Raw genomic sequence first — 22,232 nt, 5'->3', positions numbered from 1 at the left:
ACAAAAAATACAATAGCATTTATATGATCTTACTCTTGAATCGGTTTGTTTGTTTTTTTCCTAGACTTACCTGTACTTCCATGGAGCCCCTTGGATTCAACAGCTATTATTTATTGAGGGTCACTGTGGTTGGATTGGAAGGACCGATGCTGAAGCATTGGAAGGACTGATATTGAAGCTGAAGCTCCAATACTTTGGCCACCTGATACAAAGAGCTGACTTACTGAAAAAGATTCTGATGCTGGGAAAGGTAGAAGGCAGGAGGAGAAGGGGAGGACAGAGGACAAGATGGCTGGATGGCATCACCGACTCAATGGACATGAGTTTGAGCAAGCTTTGGGAGATGGTGAAGGACAGGGAAGCCTGGCATGCTGAAGTCCATGGGGTCACAAAGAATCAGATGTGACCAAGCAACTCAACAACAACAACAATGGTAGGATACTGTTCTAAATACTTTCTTTATATTAATACATTTAATCTTCATAAGAACTCTAAGAGATGGGTGCTATTGTTATCCCATTTTAGAGATGAGAAAGCTGAGACATAAAGAGGTTCCTGAGTTAGTAAGTGATGCAGCCAGAATTAAAACCAAAGCTAGTCCTAGAACCTACTTTCAAAGTGATTTTATAAGGAAGCAATACAAAATCAATTTGAAGTTTTATTGTTCATCTCTATCTTTTTCTCCTGTGTTCCTTTATGCAAATATTTAGTGAGTGACTCAAGGTTTCAGCCACCATGCTAGACTCCGGAGGAGTGGCAGGGAACATGTGATCACAACTAGCCAGGTGGGCACAGTGGTTACAGTCTAGCAGGGAGAACAATTTAGGAAATCATCATGTCAGCACTGCAGTCTATGCCATGGGAGCAGGGAGTGGGGTCCTTGGCCCAGCTTTTGTAAAGAGAGGACAGAGAAGACTGAGGCATCTGGCAGAGGGAGATGGGGAGGAAGTGGGAAAGGAAGGAAAAGATCATACCTCCCAATTCCTCCAGTATTGAAGGGCAAGTATAGAGCCCAACCAGACCTCATAGAAAGCCAAAAGCCAAGACCATTCTCCTGGGGCCTGACCTAAGAGTTCCACCTCTCTGTTTGACTCTGTGATTTTTCATTCTCTTGTTCCCTCTCCACCCAGCTTTCTCTGATTTTGCACATCTCCTCTGCTGCCTCTACTATAACTCTGGCTTGTACAGATTTTGGCCTGCCATGGCCTGCCATAGCTCTGACCCCAGGCTTCACTTCATATTAATCCAAACATTCACCCACCATTGGTGGATACAGTGGAATGGCCCTTTCAATTTCCATTCCATCCTCCTTCTGCTTGGCTAGAGTAGAAAACTACACTTCCCAGAGTTCTTTGCAATCAGGCTCTAGACATCAGTTGGAAGTATCTGCAAAACTGCAAAATGGTAGGAAAAAAAAAGAAGAAGGTAGATATGATGGGAGGCTATTTTCTTTGCCTCCTTGGGAGTTTCCACTAGCCTCTGAGATTAAGTGAATGTGAGATTTTCCTGAGGCAGTATTTGACATCCATAACTTCTTGGAGAATGCGAATGTGGGGTGGGTTGTGCATGCTCAGTCATGTCCAACTCTTTGTGACCCCATGCTCTGTGGTCTGCTAGGTTTCTCTGTCCATGGCATTTCGCAGGCAGGAATACTGGAGTGGATTGCCGTTTCCTCCTCCAGGGGATCTTCCTGATCCAGGGATCGAGCCCGCATCTCCTATATCTCCTTCATTGGCAGGTAGAGGTAGATTCTTTACACTGTACCACTTGTGAAGCCCACAGTTGTTAGGGTTAGGGTTAGTGTTAGGTTTAGTATTTAAAACTGAACTTATTGCTCCATTAGGTAGCCTTAGACATAGGAGCTCAGCTGATGAGTCTGCTCTGTATTATTCTGGGAGTCATTTCTCAATGATTGGAATTGAATCTTTCAGGCTTTCCAATGATTTTATAAGCCCCCAGCTCCCTGTGTCAAAGTCCTTCCTGTTTAAAATTCCCAAAGAGAAATCTGACTGACATATAACCAATCTCTAATTTAGTTTAGAGAGTGAAGACCCCTGAAGAGAGGATCCTGGCTCATCCCTTTGGCTCCCTAAACATGGGAACTCTATTCCTAGTTTGGACAGTTGGGCTGGAGGTGAGCCTGAGGCGACTACAGTGAGGAGTGGGACAAGAATGTCTAAAAGCGTATGAGGTCAAGGAGGCACTGGCCCATCATAAAGTCCAAGATGGGACTAGATTGCAGAGTTTCCAGTGAGGAAGCAGCAGGAGATGCATCCAGAGAAATCAGCTGAAGCCAGATCATGCTGGGCATTTTAGGACTCATTAAGAAATGTAGGCCAGTCCCAAGAACAGTTGGCAGTTGGTCAAAGGTTTAAAACAACTGGAACCATTTAAGGGTCTGGATTTTAGACAGAAGTCTTGGCTGTAGCATGGAAAGTGGGCTTTGGGGATCAAAGAATGCAGTCAGGTAGACCAGTTGGAGGTCACTACAGCTGTCCACGCGGGAGGTGGAGAGTAGTCTGGATTTAGAGAGTGACAGCAGAGATGGGGGTGGGTTCCCTGGTGGCTCCGATGGCAAAGGATCTGTCTGCAATGCAGGAGACCCAGGTTTGATCCTTGGATTGGAAAGATCCCCTGGAGGAGGAAATGGCAACCCATCCCACTATTCTCACCTGGAGAATTCCATGGACAGAGGAGCCTGGTGGGTTAGAGTCTGTAGAGTTGCAAAGAGTTGGACACAACTGAAGTTACTTAGCAAACATGCACAAGACTCTCAAACCAAATATTTATCAAGTATGGGGAGTAAAGAGTAATTTTTTTTTCTGCCATTATGGCATAAAAAGAAAGATAACCTAAAGGAAAGCCTTGGTGATTGAAAAACTGTGGATGCTGCCATCCAAAAAGTTCCAAGGAAAATTTAAAAATTAAGAATAATTTAATTGGAAAAATAGGTAATAGAATGGAGAAGGGTGCGCATAGAGCTAAGCAATACAAAAGCAGATATAGGTTGAACCAACAGATAAGACATTGCAAAGCAGAGGAAGATTATAATTTGAACAGCCCCATTAATTGCCCAAATGGATCTTTGTGCAAATTACATTTTAACTTTGATTTTCTGGAAAATCTGTTTTATAAATAAACAAATTTCTGTCCAAGGGAATGGGAATGACCCACCTATAATTGTGCGATGTACGTATTGCACAACAGTGTATGGCAACCCTAATTTGAAGCACTTTTCTTCAGATTTATACTTATTAGATAGACAGTATTATAACAACATTAAGAAAATATTTCTTCAGAAAATACTTTTAAACATGGTTTACCCATGATTAGGACTAAATTCATATGGAGAAGGCAATGGCACCCCACTCCAGTACTCCTGCCTGGAAAATCCCACGGACAGAGGAGCCTGGTAGGCTGCAGTCCATGGGGTCGCAGAGTCGTACACGACTGAGTGACTTCACTTTCACTTTTCACTTTCATGCATTGGAGGAGGAAATGGCAACCCACTCCAGTGTTCTTGCCTGGAGAATCCCATGGAGAGAGGAGCCTGGTGGGCTGCCGTCTATGGGGTCGCACAGAGTCGGACACGACTGAAGCGACTTAGCAGCAGCAGCAGCATATGTGACCTAAGATTACTCTGTCAGTGTATTTGTTATTTTCAATTTTTCCAAATTCCCTTCTAGTCTCTGCCAATATTCATACTTTACAAAAAAAATTATTATGGTGGTAATCAGCATGCAATTTTCTACTCTGATTTTTTCATTTCAAATAATGGAAATAATATTTTATTATATCGCTATACTATCCTTCTTTTAACAATTCATTTTATAATTTTATATCAAATGGACATAGAATGAATTTAATCAGACTTCTTTTTTAATCTGAGGAAATTTAATCAATATGTTATAACTATTAATATTCTACTCATTAAAAATATTGAATACCCTTAGAAAAAGTTATTTGGGTAGTATGAACATGTAAAATAATAAATATTCTTCCAAAAAACTTCTACCAAGATGAATATTTTATTGGAGTATAGCTAAAAAGACCTGCATTGGTATCTGGATATTTTTGTCCAGAGATCATATTTGCCATTTGTGTTTATACTGTAATGCACTATTTTAGGATAAAAACTGGAGGTACATTTCACAAAACCAGAGGGCAAGGGGATGCACCACAGAGAAGCAACAGGGTGTAGTGGAAAGCATGTGAGTTTTGGAATGCAATGGATTTGGACTGCTGTGCTTTGAAATGGTATGTTCTGCAAAAAGACTTGCAGAATGCTCATAACAGCTTTATTTATAATAGCCCAAACAAAACAGCCCAGGCGCCCATCAGTAGGAAAATGGATAAATAAACTGTGATATATTTACCCATGGAATACTAGTCAGCAATAAGCAGAATAATCTACTAATACACACAAACATATGGATGAATGTTACAGTTATGGTCAGTGAAAGAAGCCTTACACAGGAGTATATACTCTTTGATTCCATTCTATGAGGAGCTAGAACAGGGAATGGTTACCCATGTGGAGAAAATCAGAACATTGGTTGCTTCTAGGGGTTTTGATGGGAAGTTACTCAGAAAAGACATAAAGGGATTTACTGGATGATAGTAATGTTCTGTAACTTAGTAGAGGTTTGGAGTGGACATATGTATGTGCGTCTCTGAATTTATATAATGTTACACATGGGATTTGTGCATATTGTTGTATGTAAAATGTCTCAAAGAAAAAAAAAGAACCTAAACAGTTATTGGACTCTAGTTAATGACATACATACCAAAGTATTTCAACCTACTTTGAAATACATAAAATCTAAAATGAATCAATGGATGGATAGAGGGATTAAAATCCAGATACACAGGTGAAAGAGCAAGCCATAGTAAAATGTTGATTATTGGAAAGTGTTTTTTTTTTTTTTTTGATCTGTGACATGTTTCATAAACCTCTCAGTTTCAATTTCTGCCAAATGAAGGCAGTAGTCTTTACTTCACAAAGTTGTTGCAAGGTTTAAGAAAAATCATCATAAAAACAGACCTGGAGGATACATAGCAGAGGTGATGCTGCTTACCTTCTCCTTCATCTCCTCTTATTTGCCTTGTCAGTTTATAAGCTGTCATGTGTAGTTTGGGATTTGGTCGCATTAACTATGAGCAGGTGGTCTGAAATGGTGGTTGCTGTTGTTTAATCCCTAAGTCATGTCTGACTCTTGTAACCCCATGGACTATAGCCTGCCAGACTCCTTTGTCCATGGATTTCCTAGCAAGAATATTGGAGTAGGGTGCCACTTCCTTCTTCTCCAGGGCATCTTCCCAACCCAGGGACAAAACCCCCACTCCTGCATTGACAGGTGAATTCTTTACTACTGAGTCATCAAGGAAGCCCAGTCTGAAATGGTATGTAGCAAAATTATTGAAATTATGGGATATGAACTGTCCATCTGTTGATTATATCTTCCTTAAGTGGAGGAACAGTTTTTAAGGATAGTAGTGGCTCAAATTCCACTAAAGAGGGACAGCCTGTGGCGATACTTGCTTTAAAGAGAGTACCAAAAAAGAAAAAAAAGGACAAAGTGTTTCAGAAAGTAGTCAAAGGGGTTTTTAGAAACTACATAGTTAATCAGGTCATTCGTGCTGCGATTCATGGGGTCACAAAGAGTCGGACATGACTGAGGGACTGAACTGAACTGAACTGAACTGAAGAGCCCAATATGTGAGCAGTCACTTATTTAACATGTATTTATTGAGGGTTTGCTGCATGTCTAGCACTATGCTTAGAGCTAGGGACACAGAGATGAATGAATGCTCAGGGTAGACATAGGGGCCTGCCCTCATGGGGCTTACATTCAAGTCATGCTAAAGTTAGTTGGATTTACAGGAATCAGTCTGTCATCCAGCAAATATTTACTGAGTATTCACTCTGTGCCAGGAGCTTGGAATATCCATAATGAACCAAACAGACACAGTCCATTGTCACAGAGCCTGTGATCTAGCAGAAAAAAGGAAGGTTGAATCAAACTGCTGTTGTAACTATAATGAAACTGTATCACGGTAAGTGTACAAAATTCTATGAAGGAGAAGTACAGTGTTCTTCAGGAAATTTCGTCAGAAGAATATTTCACATTAGTCTGGGAGAAAAGACTTTTTCTCCTAAACTTTACTCTGTTTAAAAGAGAGAAGTGAGCACAGACCAGAGCTGGGGAGAACCAGTGGCCTGCACTGGGTCAACAGTGAGATAAAGAACAGAATTAGAGGTACCGGGAGCAATGTGGTCAGTCACATTGTGTGCTATTCCTTTGCATGTCTCCTTGGTTTCTGCCTTAGGAGATCCTATGTGGTTCGGCTACAGAAAGCAAATTGAGAATTGCTGAATTGCTCTTCACCATAGTAAGGGATTCTGGAATTAGGTTTATCTTCTACTTGGTCAAAGACTACAGAAAACACCCCCAACACATCCATGGTGCCAGGAAGCTGCTGGAGACACGGGGCCTGAGATCATTAAACAAAAGCAATTATACAGCTGATCCATCGCAAGAACATGTCCCCAGCCGAGGTCATGGATTCCCAGCAGAGAGAAGACAGAAGCCAAGAGAATACCAAGAGCTGATTAGAATACGTGTGTCTTGAAGATAAAACAAAACAAAACAAAACAAAAAACCTGTTGCTCCTACAATGATAACACATCCTGGGAACAAATACAAGCCACAGCATCACCGTACCACACATTCTATAGTGGGGACAGGCTAATCTGCTGCAGTCTGAACCACTCACCTCTGAATCAGAAGAGGGCTGGGTTACACTCAAATAACTAATTTTCCAGCACTAGCAGCTGACATATAATAGGTGCATGATAAACACTAGTTGAATCAACACAGGTTTGTTTCCATTTGCTGCCTGATTCTCTGAAGGAAAAGAAATACATGGAAACATCTAATGATGAGCAAAGTAAATGTATAAATTACAAGTTAATTTAGAGGTGTGTTAGGATCCAGCCAAAGTGATGAAAGTGAGTTCTTCACAGTTCAGCTTCTGCCTCTGCAAGCACGAACTTGTTTCTCTGTCCACAGGAATGACAAGGACCAAAAGCTGCAGTTCATCTTCTTCAGGTAAAGAAGTGCTCAAAGTGGCAGAAACCAAGAAAATCAGAGAAGCACAAGGCTTGAAAGTTAGCATATAAGAGTTATGGCATTAGATCACCTGGCTTCCTGGTCTCAGCTACACCACAGGCTAGCTGCTATTTTTGAGGTAAGTTACTTTGCCTCCATTTTCTTCTCTGTAGTATGGGTACCTGCCTCATAGTTTCTCCCCTCCCCAAAAAAGAATCATTTGAGTTAATGCCCTCAGCATAATTTCTGGCTCCATTGCATTAGTGCTCCATAAATTTTAGTTTTTACTCTTAATGATTTTCAAAAATGATCCCAATTTCTTCTCTAAGCTTTTTCAAGAAATATGGTTTGCTAAGTATATAACTAAAGGTAAAATGTCATGACTCTATAAGGCCTTTTATAGAAATATAGTCACAAATCAGGGTGGAAAAAAGTCCTTCTCAGGTCCTGATTTTGCTCCAGATTGGATGATACCACAGCCACACCATGGACCATAAAGTCTAGCCTCTTGGAATTGGAAATGCCCCTCCTTCTGCCATCAGGCTATCAGGCAACGCAACAAGAAATTTAGGGTCGGTTTCTCCTTTAGACAGCTATGCATAAATAAACTGGATTATCTTGCCGTAACCCCAGGATGCAAAAAGTCCAAAGAATCTGTGCATTATGACTTTGCCTACGCTTGGTCTCAGGCCTTGATTTGTCTGACAAGCCTTGGAGAGAGCGAGTATGTATGGTGTTTACCTAAGGTAACAACAGGTAGAAACAATGACTATGCTTCATGCTTTGTTGACTTCTCTAAGTGTCATGACTCTTGGAACAACAGTCTTGTAGAGAAATTGACACACTTTCCTTTCTGGTGTGTCTCTGCATAAATTGTTCCTCCCTCTGCAAGATTAACTAATACCATCTGTGAGTATTCCAGGCCCTCCCTCAGTTTGCACTTGGATCTGCCTGTTTCTTTTCTCTGCCTCTTTTCAAAGGTGCAAGAAGAGGAGAGCTCCCCACCACCTAAGGGCCAAACACTGTCAGAGCTCAGGTTCCCAAGCCTTGAAATCCTTTGCTTCCAACTCTGCATCTGCAGGCAAAAACAATCCTCCGGAGATTCGGCCCTCCCACTGCCTGTGATAGGCTGCTTGGAATAGCAACAGCCTGTGTCACCGAAAAGGGCAAAGCTTTCGGAAATAGAAACAAAGTTGGTCACAAATCACATTGGCTTTGCTCGAAGTTTTTTTTTTTTTTTTTTCTTCCCCACCTTTCTTTAGCATGCAACTATGGGAAAAGTGACCGCTCGTGTCAGTTGGGGAAGTCGGGGTGGTTTGGTGCCCAGGGAACGGCTGTAACTTCTACGTGACCATGGTACCTGTTGAAAACGCAGAGGGCCCCAGTCTGCTGAAACCGAAGGGGCGAGCGGCGGAGACTGATGGCAGCGACAGAGCCAGCGGCGGCCCGCATCCTCCCTGGGCGCGAGGTAAAGCGAGGCAGCCTGGCTGGGGGACCGCGAGAGGAGCGCGCTGGACGCGTGTCTCACTCGTGTGTGTGCGTGTGCTTGTGTGTGTCCACGTGAGCGTGCAAGGTGCCTGGAGACAAGGGGACAGGATCTCGTGGGAGAAGCGACAAGGAGCTCTAATGTGAAGACTGAAGTCTCACTACTCCTAAGCCGGGTCCCCTCCTCTGTGTGGGCTGTATCAGGGATAAATCTCTTTCATTTGGAGAAATTGACTGGCAAGATAATCGCGCCGATGAAGACACCCCCACACACCCCCACATACACACATTTTTTTTTTTCATTTCTTGTCACACATGGGTAATCTGTAACAATTGGACATCCTAACCACCATTTTAAAAACCAGCATTTTAAGGAGGCTTCCTAAAATTATTAGTTACATAATCAATAAATTCAACTTTCTTTTTAAGTGCCCAGTGTCTTTTTGTAATGAATTTGAGCATTGTTTGCAGTCTAAAACCTCTGCTTACTTGCTCCTGCTTTCTTTAAAACTGGCATGTTAGACTGAGGTTTGTTTAATACTTCTCCTTCTGGAGGTGAAATTTGGAAAAGTTTTCATTCATTTCAGTTAACTTTGCTAAATCAAATGCCTTTCTTCACTTCCATATTTACAATTTTCACAAACACACTGCCCACATGTAGTTGCCTCTCCCGATCAGTTAGTCTTCAAAGGAATAGGAACTCAGTGTAATATGAAATGAAATCAGACACAAATAATACCCCCTTCCCCTGCTTCTCTCAGCTCTGCTCCCTCTAATCATATAATACATTCCCAGGCCATATATTAGAATTTCATGAACAATCCAAACCACCAAATAAATACAAAAAGCATTTATCTTTCATCTTGGGATGGATCTGTATACTTAGTTATTTTTTTTAACAATTGTTCTTTTAAAAGAATTTTGTTTTAATTTGATTTATTTATTGCATGCAGAGTATTAGTTCCCCAATTCCCTGATGGAGTCTTAACCACTGGACACCAGGGGAAGTCCCCTATATGCTTAGGTTTGCATGGTGGGATTGTCTGATCTTGGAATTGAATCCACATTGGAACTGAGGCACCAAGCGACCCCTCCTCATAAATGGAGAAGCTCTCCTTCTCCCCTGCCCTCTTCCAGCTTAGCCCTCTTTCTAGTCAAGAATTCCCTCCTTCTAGTCAAGAATTAATATCTGGGGTCCCTCACACTACGGCCCAGTCCTCTCTTCAGCAGAGCTGCCACTTTCTCTAAGTGTGAGCTAAGTCCAAGAAAAAACAAAAGAAACTTGTATTGGGGAGTAGAGAAAGAGTGGCGAAGTTCTCTCTGAATTCTCGCAAGATTGAGCTGGAGGGTGAGTTGAGGTGGTAATAGCGACAAAAGCAGTAACTATATAGAGTCAGTGATAAATGTCGCAAAGAAGTTGAAAACAAACTTTATGCTAGAGGGGCCTCCACAGTAACAATAAAAAACTATTTAGTTTTGATATGTCTTTGAAAGCACAGTGTCCTTTTAATAGGTCAGATTGTCCAAGATCACAATGGAAAGCAAGAATGTGTGCTTCTAAAGACTGAACACACACAACTTTCAGTTTAAAGTACAACTTTAAACTGTTGAAACACTAAATGAATAAACACCATCAATTGTCTTTTACATTTAACTTTAAATGAATCTTTATCATGTAGAAGAAGAAACCTAAATGCTTTTCTTAACTCCTTAATGAATACAGCTTTGATGGGTGCTATATGTAGCTTATATTTAGACAAATACAAACCTTATTATTACTTTCATAAATTTTCCTAAATTGTCTTAGGCATTCTTGGTACCCAAAGGCAATTATACAGATCTACATATATAATGAACACATAGCAGGGACTTCCTCAGCTGTTTTGACAAGTTAGTTTGTCTCTTCTATCGGGGTTGTATTTTTGTCTGATTTACAAAGATGTCAAATGAAATATTTGACAAAAACTTCTTTCAACTTCTTTATATTTTAAACTTCCGTAGCTTCATGCAGGAAACTTCAAGTGTTTAAAATATGCTTAATAATTATCCTTCTTTTCCTGCATTTGAAGGTAGCAAGTTGTTCTATATTCCTAGATGAAAAACAATGTACAAAGAGGAATGAGTTATAAACCCCGGATAAGGTAATTAAAGCATTTGAGATACTGAAAAATGAAACAAACAAACAAAAAACCCCCTGTGATTGCACCCTTTAATGCTATTGTGCATAGTGAGAAGGGTTGGCAGGTTTTCCCTGGCCAAACCCTCTAAACTGGAAGGAATGCTTTGTTCCAGTGGCTAGAAGCTAATGAATTTAAATTCATTTTCAAGAAGTTATGGCTTAAGTGGGTACATTTTTAGTAAACATTTCAGCTTTCATAGACATGTTATAATTGACCTCGTAGGGCAAGGTTGAGCTCAATTTGAAATCTTGGTACTTAAAGCCAGCAACAGATATAGATGAGGTGAGAAACGTGATGGCTAGAGCACCTCACACAAGGAGAACAGGAGTCCAGAAGATGTGTGGTTGGCCCAAGTTCAGGGGGTGGCTGATCAAGGCGGACCCTGGCAGCCTGTTGCCCAGCGGGGCCTGCTTCTCCACCTCAGAAGCTGGGTCTCCCAGGCTCCTCTAATTCATGATTCAACAATTGGTTAGGAAGAGGGTTTCCTTAAGTCCTACTTTACCCGACTCGCTCTGCTTTTCCACATCAGGTCTGCCCAAAAGGTCAGAAACAGAACAATATTTATGTGAGTGCATGTTTTCCACACCGCAGATCCAGCTGCCCCATGTACTGGAACCCAGATCGCTGGAACTAGGCTCACTGAATCAGCGACACTGACGGCACTTCATCCCCTCCCAGACCCTTCTAAGCCTGAGCTGCCACAGTCCCGCAGTCTGAGATTCATGAAATGCACACCTCTGCTAGTGAGGCGGCTGCACTATGGCAGTTGTCCTTAAACATGTTTAAAGCTGCAAACTCCTTTCTGCAAATGGAGTCTGAGTAGGTGGTCAGTATGTGAGGCAGGTAAACATGGCACTTATTTAGTGGAAAGGGGGCAAGTGTAGAAAGAAAGCCCTGTGGCCTGGCTGCTTCTCTGCTCCCCTCGCATCCTCTGTGGCCCTGAGCCAGCTCTGGGGTCAGGATCACATTAGCAAACCTCAGGTCCATCACTGCTCTGGTTATGCAGGTCATGTTTTTGAGGTTGGGGCATATTTATAGTGCTCCTACTGTGAGCCTTGGGCCCTCAGAATGAGCCTAAACCAGTCCTTCTTGAATTGAGTCAGGCTTGGCCTTCTCAGGCTTCCTCAGACAGCTCAAGGAGAAGTTTACTTGTAAGATAGACTGAGAAGACTTTGGGGAATAGACTTGTTATCAGAGAAGAGAAGGTCAGACTGACCACCTTGACCTGGTAACAGAGCTTTGACTGTGAGACCAACTTTGGGAAGTTACTTTGGGAAGGCCCAGACCTTGACCATTCCCATGTTCCCAGGCTTTCCACATATTAAAAAGTGACGTCTGAAACTAATATAATATTATAAATCAACTATACCTTTAAAAAAGCAGGGAAAATTTTTTAAATAAACCATATACAGTATATATGTATCAAAAGAAAAAGTGACAAAACCCGTGACGAAACTTGTGCTTTTAAAAGCATGTGTATCTAACAAGTAAATGGCAGTTACAACAGCAACAACAAAAAAGTTGTGTATGGCTTGATATTCCCAAGGAAATGGCAGAATTTAGAGACATTTGAATTTATGAGGGACTATAGATGTTTTTGTCTGAAAATATGACCAAATTTAAAGATAACCATCTCCTCTTTCTCTTCAATCAGCTTATCTCTGGGTCTGTACATTTCACCTCATTTGGAAATCATATCAAAAATCTAAATTTGAGGGGTTTTGTTACAGTGAGACCTGGGTAAATGGCTTCTCTGGGACCTGTGGTGGTGGTGGTGTAAGTCATGTCCGACTCTTTGTGATCCCATGGACTGTATGTAGCTCCTCTGTCCATAGGATTTCCCAGGTAAGGGAGAAACCTCTAAACAAATATGGCGGGAGCTGTTCCTCTGCCAGCTCTGGGTGGGTGGTGTTTGACTCACACAGCAGGGATCTTTTCCCCTTTAATATCATGTCACCCCGAGAGGTCAAGGAAGATTGCTGCTTGTCACAAACCACCTCTAGGCTGCCACCACAGCAGCAGACATGCATTGATGAGAGCCTGTGGTGGCAGAGCTTGGCAGACAAGGAGCCACCAACAGTTCCCCTGACCTGGAGGGCCTGAAATTAGCCTGTGGATACCAGCGTGCCCGAGCAGGCTTAAAGCTGATGTCTATTTTGATAGGACAGTACCTTGGTGCGGTTGTTAGGTATTTTCAACATCACCCTTCTGTCTAGTAAGATTGCCGACAGGACCTGAGTGAGTTCTTAGGAACAAGCCTGGTGAATAGCTGGAAGGACCCTACTGGGAGCCCTCAAGTATATTTTTTATGTATTCTCTAGGGAGTACGTTTTAGTGGTCTAGACCCTGTAGTAGCTGAGAAAAACAGAACTCAAAATGCAATGAGTCCACTCTGGAGGCGACTATGGAAAATAATTTCCATGTATGTATTAAAGGTGAATCAGCCAATCTTAAAATGCAGTTTTTAATTGCTATAGATGTGTGGGATGATATTTTGTCATTGAAGAATAGTTAGTTCTTTTTTAAAAACTGATTAATTTTTGGCTGTGCTGGGTCTTCACTGCTGTGTGCAGGCTTTCTCTAGTTAAGTCGGGGCTACCCTGCCATGCGGTACTCCAGCCTTTCACTGTGGTGGCTTCTCTTGTTGCGGAGCACAGGCATTTAAATTGAATGGAATTAGGGCTCCCAAATTCAGCTTTTTCTCATGAACAGCCTTCCCCAAGTGGATGAGTTAGCGAATAAAATAAGGCAACGAAAGAAAGTCACCTAGAGTTACACCAAGTCATGGTGTGAGAAAGGAGAAGAGTTGAAACGGGCTGCTTTCCAAGTGGCTATTTGACCAAATGCCAAATGAGAATAATTCTCTATGCTGTCTTCCCTCAGAAAGTATCTGCTGCTGTTGCTGGTTAGTCGCTTCAGTCATGGCAGCCCACCAGGCTCCCCCGTCCCTGGGATTCTCCAGACAAGAACACTGGAGTGGGTTGCCATTTCCTTCTCCAATGCATGAAAGTGAAAAAATAAAGTGAAGTCGCTCAGTCGTGTTCGACTCCTAGCGATCCCATGGACTGCAGCCCACCAGGCCCCTCCATCCGTGGGATTTTCCAGGCAAGAGTACTGGAGTGGAGCAGAAAGTATCCAACCTCTGGAAATTCCAGAGCAGTCCAGTGGTTAGGCCTCTGTGCTTTCACTGCTGAGGACCTGCGTTCAATCACCAGTCAGGGAAAAGGATCCCACAAGCAGTATGGCAAAAAAAAAAAAAAAAAAAGACACAGAACCTGAAATCCCTCCAAGTATTTCCCAGCTGAAATGTTGAGCCAATATACTACCTTTATAGTAAACGTAAAGTCATATGAGTTTTTTTTTCTTTTTTTTTCTGTCTTGGCTCCTTGGGAAAGCTGTTCTTCCTGTATCACAGCATGCTCATTTATCCATTTGCTAATGGTTATGATTCAGTGATATACTAATTTTTCTATACAATTTAGGTAGAAGTGGTCAGATCAGATCAGTCACTCAGTCATATCCAACTCTTTGCAACCCCATGAATCGCAGCACACCAGGCCTCCCTGTCCATCACCAATTCCCGGAGTTCACTGAGATTCACGTCCATCGAGTCAGTGATGCCCTCCAGCCATCTCATCCTCTGTCGCCCCCTTCTCCTCTTACCCTCAGTTCCTCCTAGCATCAGAGTTTTTCCAATGAGTCAACTCTTCGCATGAGGTGGCCAAAGTACTGGAGTTTCAGCTTTAGCATCATTCCTTCCAAAGAAATCCCAGGGCTGATCTCCTTCAGAATGGACTGGTTGAATCTCCTTGCAGTCCAAGGGACTCTCAAGAGTCTTCTCCAACACCACAGTTCAAAAGCATCAATTCTTCGGTGCTCAGCCTTCTTCACACTCCAACTCTCACATCCATACATGACCACTGGAAAAACCATAGCCTTAACTAGACGAACCTTTGTTGGCAAAGTAATGTCTCTGCTTTTGAATATGCTATCTAGGTTGGTCATAACTTTCCTTCCAAGGAGTAAGCGTCTTTTAATTTCATGGCTGCAGTCACCATCTGCAGTGATTTTGGAGCCCCCAAAAATAAAGTCTGACACTGTTTCCACTGTTTCCCCATCTATTTCCCATGAAGTGATGGGACCAGATGCTATGATCTTCGTTTTCTGAATGTTGAGCTTTAAGCCGACTTTTTCACTCTCCACTTTCACCAAGAGGCTTTTTAGTTCCTCTTCACTTTCTGCCATAAGGGTGGTGTCATCTGCATATCTGAGATTATTGATATTTCTCCCAGCAATCTTGATTCCAGCTTGTGTTTCTTCCAGCCCAGCGTTTCTCATGATGTACTCTGCATAGAAGTTAAATAAGCAGGGTGACAATATACAGCCTTGACGTACTCCTTTTCCTATTTGGAACCAGTCTGTTGTTCCATGTCCAGTTCTAACTGTTGCTTCCTGATCTGCATACAGATTTCTCAAGAGGCAGATCAGGTGGTCCGGTATTCCCATCTCTTTCAAAATTTTCCACAGTTTATTGTGATCCACACAGTCAAAGGCTTTGGCATAGTCAAGAAAGCAGAAATAGATGTTTTTCTGGAACTCTCTTGCTTTTTCCATGATCCAGAAGATGTTGGCCATTTGATCTCTGGTTCCTCTGCCTTTTCTAAAACCAGCTTGAACATCAGGAAGTTCACGGTTCATGTACTGCTGAAGCCTGGCTTGGAGAATTTTGAGCATTACTTTAGTAGCGTGTAAGATTAGTGCAATTGTGCGGTAGTTTGAGCATTCTTTGGCATTGCCTTTCTTTGGGATTGGAATGAAAACTGACCTTTCCAGTCCTGTGGCCACTGCTGAGTTTTCCAAATTTGCTGGCATATTGAGTGCAGCACTTTCACAGCATCATCTTTCAGGATTTGGAATAGCTCAACTGGAATTCTATCACCTCCTCTAGCTTTGTTTGTAGTGATGCTTTCTAAGGCCCACTTGACTGCACATTCCAAGATAGACTAAAATAATTTATCACCTTATTCTCACCTTAGGAACTTTCATTCTTTTTGACCGTGACTCACTTTATATTGTTGTACTGAAGTATCAGGGAGAAAAATGCAATCTTTTGACTTATAGGAATATTTTTTTCCCCTTAAGAAAATCAAGTATTATTTATATTGTAGAATTGTGCATCCCTTGGAAGTAATCTCCAACTAGTCCATCCTAAAGGAAATCAGTCCTGAATATTCATTGGAAGGACTGTTGCTGAAGCTGAAACTCCAATACTTTGGTCACCTAATGTGAAGAACTGACTCATTGGAAAATACCCTGATGCTGGGAAAGATTGAAGGCGGGAGGAGAAGGGGATGACAGAGGATGAGATGGTTGGATGGCATCACTGACTCAATGGACATGAGTTTGAGTAAACTCCGAGAGTTGGTGATGACAGGGAGGCCTGGCGTGCTGCAGTCCATGGGGTCGCAAAGAGCCGGACATAACTGAGCAACTGAACCGAACTGAACTGGAAGTAATTGTTTCTCAAAAACAATCATGATGAAGGTCTGCCTGCCATTATTAGGCTCTGTGGCTATTAGCTGCATCCATATTATTTTATTTATATTATTGTTATTTTATAATGTGTTGCCCCTGTATGCACTTGTTTCCACATGCTTTGTGCAAGTTATGAGCCATGTACAATGCTAATTTATATATGGCATCTCAGCCTCAGAAGTGCAAGGCTTTTTAAGAATAAGAGAGAGACTTTCCTGGTGGTCCAATGATTAAGGCACCGCCCTTCCACTGCAGGGGCCACAGGTTCAGTCTCTGGTTGGGGAACTAAAGATTTCACATGCCCTGTGGCCACAGGGCATGAAATAAAATAGAGATGATAAATAAAGAATAGGGGGAGAAGTTGTAATTTTAATCAGTTAATCTTGTGAAAGAACATCCTTAGCTAATGAACGTTTCATTTCTATTGGGAAACAAAATTGTGGAAAACTCAAGGCAAAATCACAGGAAGAATTTTTCATGATTTAAGTCCCATTATTGCCAAAAAAAAAAAAAAAAGGAATTCAGGAATGTATGAAAAGGCAGAATTGTTATGCTGGAAACAAGGTATCATTTTACTTCCTTTGCTATCAGTAAGAGATTGTTTCAAAGTTTTACTTACTTGTTAGAGAGATTTCACTCCATCAGTTCAGGTCAGTTCAGTCGCTCAGTCGCTCAGTCGTGTCTGACTCTTTGCAACCCCATGAATCGCAGCACACCAGGCCTCCCTGTCCATCACCAACTCCCGGAGTTCGCTCAAACTCATGTCCATCTAGTCGGTGATGCCATCCTCTGTTGTCCCCTTCTCCTCCTGCCCCCAATCGCTCCCAGCATCAGGGTCTTTTCCAGTGAGTCAGCTCTTCGCATGAGGTGGCCAAAGTATTGGAGTTTCAGCTTCAGCATCAGTCCTTCCAAGGAAATCCCAGGGCTGATCTCCTTCAGAATGGACTGGTTGGATCTCCTTGCAGTCCAAGGGACTCTAAAGAGTCTTCTCCAAAAGCATCAATTCTTCGGCGCTCAGCTTTCTTCACAGTCCAACTCTCACATCCATACATGACCACTGGAAAAACCACAGCCTTGACTAGCCGGATATTTGTTGGCAAAGTAATGTCTCTGCTTTTCAATATGCTATCTAGGTTGGTCATAACTTTCCTTCCAAGGAGTAAGCGTCTTTTAATCTTATGGCTGCAGTCACCATCTGCAGTGATTTTGGAGCCCCCAAAAATAAAGTCTGACACTGTTTCCACTGTTTCCCCATCTATTTCCCATGAAGTGATGGGACCAGATGCTATGATCTTACTTTTCTGAATGTTGAGCTTTAAGCCAACTTTTTCACTCTCCACTTTCACCAAGAGGCTTTTTAGTTCCTCTTCACTTTCTGCCATAAGGGTGGTGTCATCTGCATATCTGAGATTATTGATATTTCTCCCGGCAATCTTGATTCCAGCTTGTGCTTCTTCCAGCCCAGCGTTTCTCATGATGTACTCTGCATAGAAGTTAAATAAGCAGGGTGACAATATACAGCCTTGACGTACTCCTTTTCCTATTTGGAACCAGTCTGTGGTTCCATGTCCAGTTCTAACTGTTGCTTCCTGACCTGCATATAGGTTTCTCAAGAGGCAGATCAGGTGGTCCCATCTCTTTCAAAGAGATTCCCATCTCTTTCAAAATTTTCCACAGTTTATTGTGATCCACACAGTCAAAGGCTTTGGCATAGTCAAGAAAGCAGAAATAGATGTTTTTCTGGAACTCTCTTGCTTTTTCCATGATCCAGAAGATGTTGGCCATTTGATCTCTGGTTCCTCTGCCTTTTCTAAAACCAGCTTGAACATCAGGAAGTTCACGGTTCATGTACTGCTGAAGCCTGGCTTGGAGAATTTTGAGCATTACTTTAGTAGCGTGTAAGATTAGTGCAATTGTGCGGTAGTTTGAGCATTCTTTGGCATTGCCTTTCTTTGGGATTGGAATGAAAACTGACCTTTTCCAGTCCTGTGGCCACTGCTGAGTTTTCCAAATTTGCTGGCATATTGAGTGCAGCACTTTCACAGCATCATCTTTCAGGATTTGGAATAGCTCAACTGGAATTCCATAACCTCCACTAGCTTTGTTCGTAGTGATGCTTTCTAAGGCCCACTTGACTTCACATTCCAGGATGTCTGGCTCTAGGTGAGTGATCACACCATCGTGATTATCTGGATCATGAAGCTCTTTTTTGTACACTTCTCCTGTGTATTCTTGCCCCCTTTTCTTAACATCTTCCGCTTCTGTTAGGTCCATACCATTTCTGTCCTTTATCGAGCCCATCTTTGTTCCCTTGGTATCTCTAATTTTCTTGAAGAAATCTCTAGTCTTTCCCATTCTGTTGTTTTCCTCTATTTCTTTGCACTGATCGCTAAGGAAGGCTTTCTTATCTCTCCTTGCTATTCTTTGGAACTCTGCATTCAGATGCTTATATCTTTCCTTTTCTCCTTTGTTTTTCACTTCTCTTCTTTTCATAGCTATTTGTAAGCCCTCCTCAAACAGCCATTTTTCTTTTTTACATTTTTTTACATTTTTTGCTTTTTTACATTTTTTGCTTTTTCATGGGGATGGTGTTGATCCCTGTCTCCTGCACAATGTCACGAACCCCCGTCCATAGTTCATCAGGCACTCTGTTTATCAGATCTAGTCCCTTAAATCCATTTCTCACTTTCACTGTATAATCATAAGGGATTTGATTAGGTCATACCTGAATGGTCTAGTGGTTTTCCCCACTTTCTTCAATTTCAGTCTGAATTTGGCAATAAGGAGTTCATGATCTGAGCCACAGCCAGCTCCTGTCTTGTTTTTGCTGACAGTATAGAGCTTCTCCATCTTTGGCTGCAAATAATATAATCAGTCTGATTTCGGTGTTGACCATCTGGTGATGTCCATGTGTAGAGTCTTCTCTTGTGTTGTTGGAAGAGGGTGTTTGCTATGACCAGTGCATTCTCTTGGCAAAACTCCATTCAGACCAAACAAATCATTATTGAATGATTATTGTGGGTAATTCAATGAAGTAACATTACCCCTAGTTGACAGATAAGGAAACTAAAGCTAAGAGATCAAAAGCTAATAGTTACTAAGCACTTACTAGTGTGCACCAGCTACTTTTCTATTTCATTTATTCTCACAACTTTATGAGGTATGTGATATTATTATCTTTACCTTAGGACACAGAGGAACAGAAAGATTAAACTAGACATGTCAGAGTCTAGCTGCTAACTAACCAGGTATTCTGATTCCAAACTGTACCTTCAGTGTTAAGCCGAGGTACCTCTGGGAGAAAAGCAAATTGCTCCATGTAGCATGGATAAGAGCCTAGAGAGCTAAACCCCAGTGTTATAAATCTCTGGTGGCTCAGATGGTAAAGAATCAGCCTGTGAGGCAGGAGACCTGGGTTTGACCCATGGAGAACGGAATGGCTACCCACTCCAGTATTCTTCCCTGGAGAATTCCACGGACAAAGGAACCTGGCAGGCTACAGTCCATGGGGTCGCACAGAGTCAGACATGGCTGAGCAACTAACACTTTCACTTTTCACATTCTAAATCCACGCCAGGGTTTTGCACTTGAGCAACAATACTATCCAACACTGATGTCTCTACTTTCTGCTCTGTTCCGTGTTCTGATCTATGAATTTGGGTCCCCATTACACTTGTTTCAGAACTTCATTGCATTTCATTTTAACTAGTTCCCTAATTTTCCATATGATATGTCTTTTTCTGTAAGATTATGAATTTCTGGGTTAAAATATATATTTTTGAATCTATCAGATCTCTGAGCTAGCTGTTTAGAAAGTACCATATAGCTCATATGAGGTAGGAACTGTGCCTTTTCCTCTGTATTGCCATCAGGGATCATGTGCACACGCATAAGTAACGCCATCTTGTAGCCTAGGAAATGTGTCAGCACGGTGCTCAATGCGCCCACCTTGATGACTGCACTGTCCGTCCAGATGAACCTGTCTGCCCTCTGTGTCCAAGATGGTATTGCCACGGAGTACATGCTTAATTGTTAAATCAGTGAATGAGTGAAGTGTTTGTTGAGTTAAACTAAAGCCCATTCTAATTCTGCAATAGTTATTGACTATCTGTGTAAGAGGTACAGTGCAAAATACTTCAGTGTAAAAAATAAAAATATCTAAAATATTGTCTGGGTCCATAAGTTTTACCAACTCATCAGACAGATAAGAATCCAAATAATGACAATCATTTAGCAAATATTGAGCATCTTCTGGAATCAGACATGATGCTAGAACCTGGGTCCAGTGGTAAACCAGGAACATCTGTGCAATGCAGATGCATATTATCAATGGGCGATGAGAGAGAAGAGATCAAGAAATGTAGACAGGAGGAGGTGACCAGACACTATGCCTTGGTAGTACACAGGGGATCCTAGAAGACAGTATGGCTAAGCTGAGTCAAGAAAGTATCACTGAAGCCAATAAGTTTACAGAGAACATTCTAAGCAGAGAAAATAGCTTGTATATGAGTTTGGAGAAGAAAGAATGGCACATTCAGGGAACTACAAATATATTTGTCTGATGAAAGCAGAATTCAAAGAAGGAGAAAGAAGGTTGTGAATGAATCTGAAGATGTTGAGTAGAGACATGTCATGAAACCTTTGTGTGATAAGTAACATGACAGAAGGAATTGTTGAGAAAAGATCTTATTGGTTTACAGAAATCAGGAAAAGTTTCTTAAAGTGATGATAGTGGTGATGGAATTAGGGGGTCTTGGAAAACTCTTCCTGCATGCCTCTAAACCCTTACCATTCTTTTATTTTTAATTTTTTGGTTGCACCTCAGTTTGTGGTGCAACCAGGATTGAACATGGGGCCGTTGGCAGTGAGAATAAATAGTCCTAACCACTAGTCCATTCTAAAGGAGATCAGCCCTGGGTGTTCTTTGGAAGGAATGATGCTAAAGCTAAAACTCCAGTACTTTGGCCACCTCATGCGAAGAGTTGACTCATTGGAAAAGACTCTGATGCTGGGAGGGATTGGGGGCAGGAGGAGAAGGGGATGACAGAGGATGAGATGGCTGGATGGCATCACCGACTCGATGGAGATGAGTTTGGGTGAACTTTGGGAGTTGGTGACGGACAGGGAGGCCTGGTGTGCTGCGATTCATGGGGTCTCAAAGAGTCGGACACGACTGAGCGACTGAACTGAACTGAACTGAACCACTAGATCACTAGGAAAGTCCCACTATTCTTTTAACAGTTAAACAAAAATAGCTCCAGCTCCCATAAATTTAAAATCACATACCTCTTTGTTCCCCAGCTCTGCCCATCCTCAACCACACACAGTGTACTGGTGTGAGTCTTAGGATCAGAAAGTGGTTTCTGATCACTTTTTGCACCAGCTTCCTATTTATCCTGGTTTCTTGCCCTTTGCTTCCCAAAGCTGGTCTTTTCTCTTATCCCTCTTCTAGTCCATGCATGGATTACAATCCTTTCCTTCATATATTCAAATCCCATTCACTCAAGTTTTTGGTAGATTCTTACTAACAATCTGAAGAGGGCTATAGTGCAATTAAATATTAGGTGGACACATTCATACAATTCTCCTGTCAAATCCACCTTAGGGACTTTCTTGTCAACTAATTTTTGCTAGAAGCTACAAACCTCTTATACTATTTTTCTCTTATCTTCATTCCTCATCCTTACCCACCCTCCACAAGTTGACAAATTCTCCTGACTTTTTTTTTCATTTGTCTTATTTCTGGGTTCTGTTGGCCTTTCTTTCTTGAGCTCTGGTGTGTGTGTGTGTGTGTGTGTTGTCTCTCTCTCTTTCACACACCACACACACACACATACAAATTCGTGCTTCTTAGCATTTTCTCCCTTTCTCTCTCTCCCTCCCATGGCTCACCTCTGTGTTATCAACATGACCCATGGCC

General features: G+C 41.9%; 1 protein-coding gene across 2 annotated transcripts in view; it reads left to right on the top strand.

Annotated features, from left to right (window-relative positions):
• The first annotated feature begins 8,280 nt into the window (after positions 1 to 8,280).
• The window catches only part of SLC2A12 (solute carrier family 2 member 12), a 75,973-nt gene continuing 62,021 nt past the window's right edge, over positions 8,281 to 22,232 (top strand). Inside the window, exon 1 of one of the 2 annotated variants that reach the window (XM_024996436.2) lies at positions 8,281 to 8,580. In XM_024996436.2, the coding sequence (XP_024852204.1) occupies positions 8,466 to 8,580 (115 nt within the window). In that variant the 5' untranslated portion in view covers positions 8,281 to 8,465. 2 annotated transcript variants of the gene reach the window in all.

The sequence above is a fragment of the Bos taurus genome, chromosome 9, assembly GCF_002263795.3.
Source record: "Bos taurus isolate L1 Dominette 01449 registration number 42190680 breed Hereford chromosome 9, ARS-UCD2.0, whole genome shotgun sequence".
NCBI classification, from domain to species: domain Eukaryota; kingdom Metazoa; phylum Chordata; class Mammalia; order Artiodactyla; family Bovidae; genus Bos; species Bos taurus.
The sequence above is the reverse complement of the archived record's forward strand: the minus strand, read 5'-3'. Positions and strand labels throughout refer to the sequence as shown.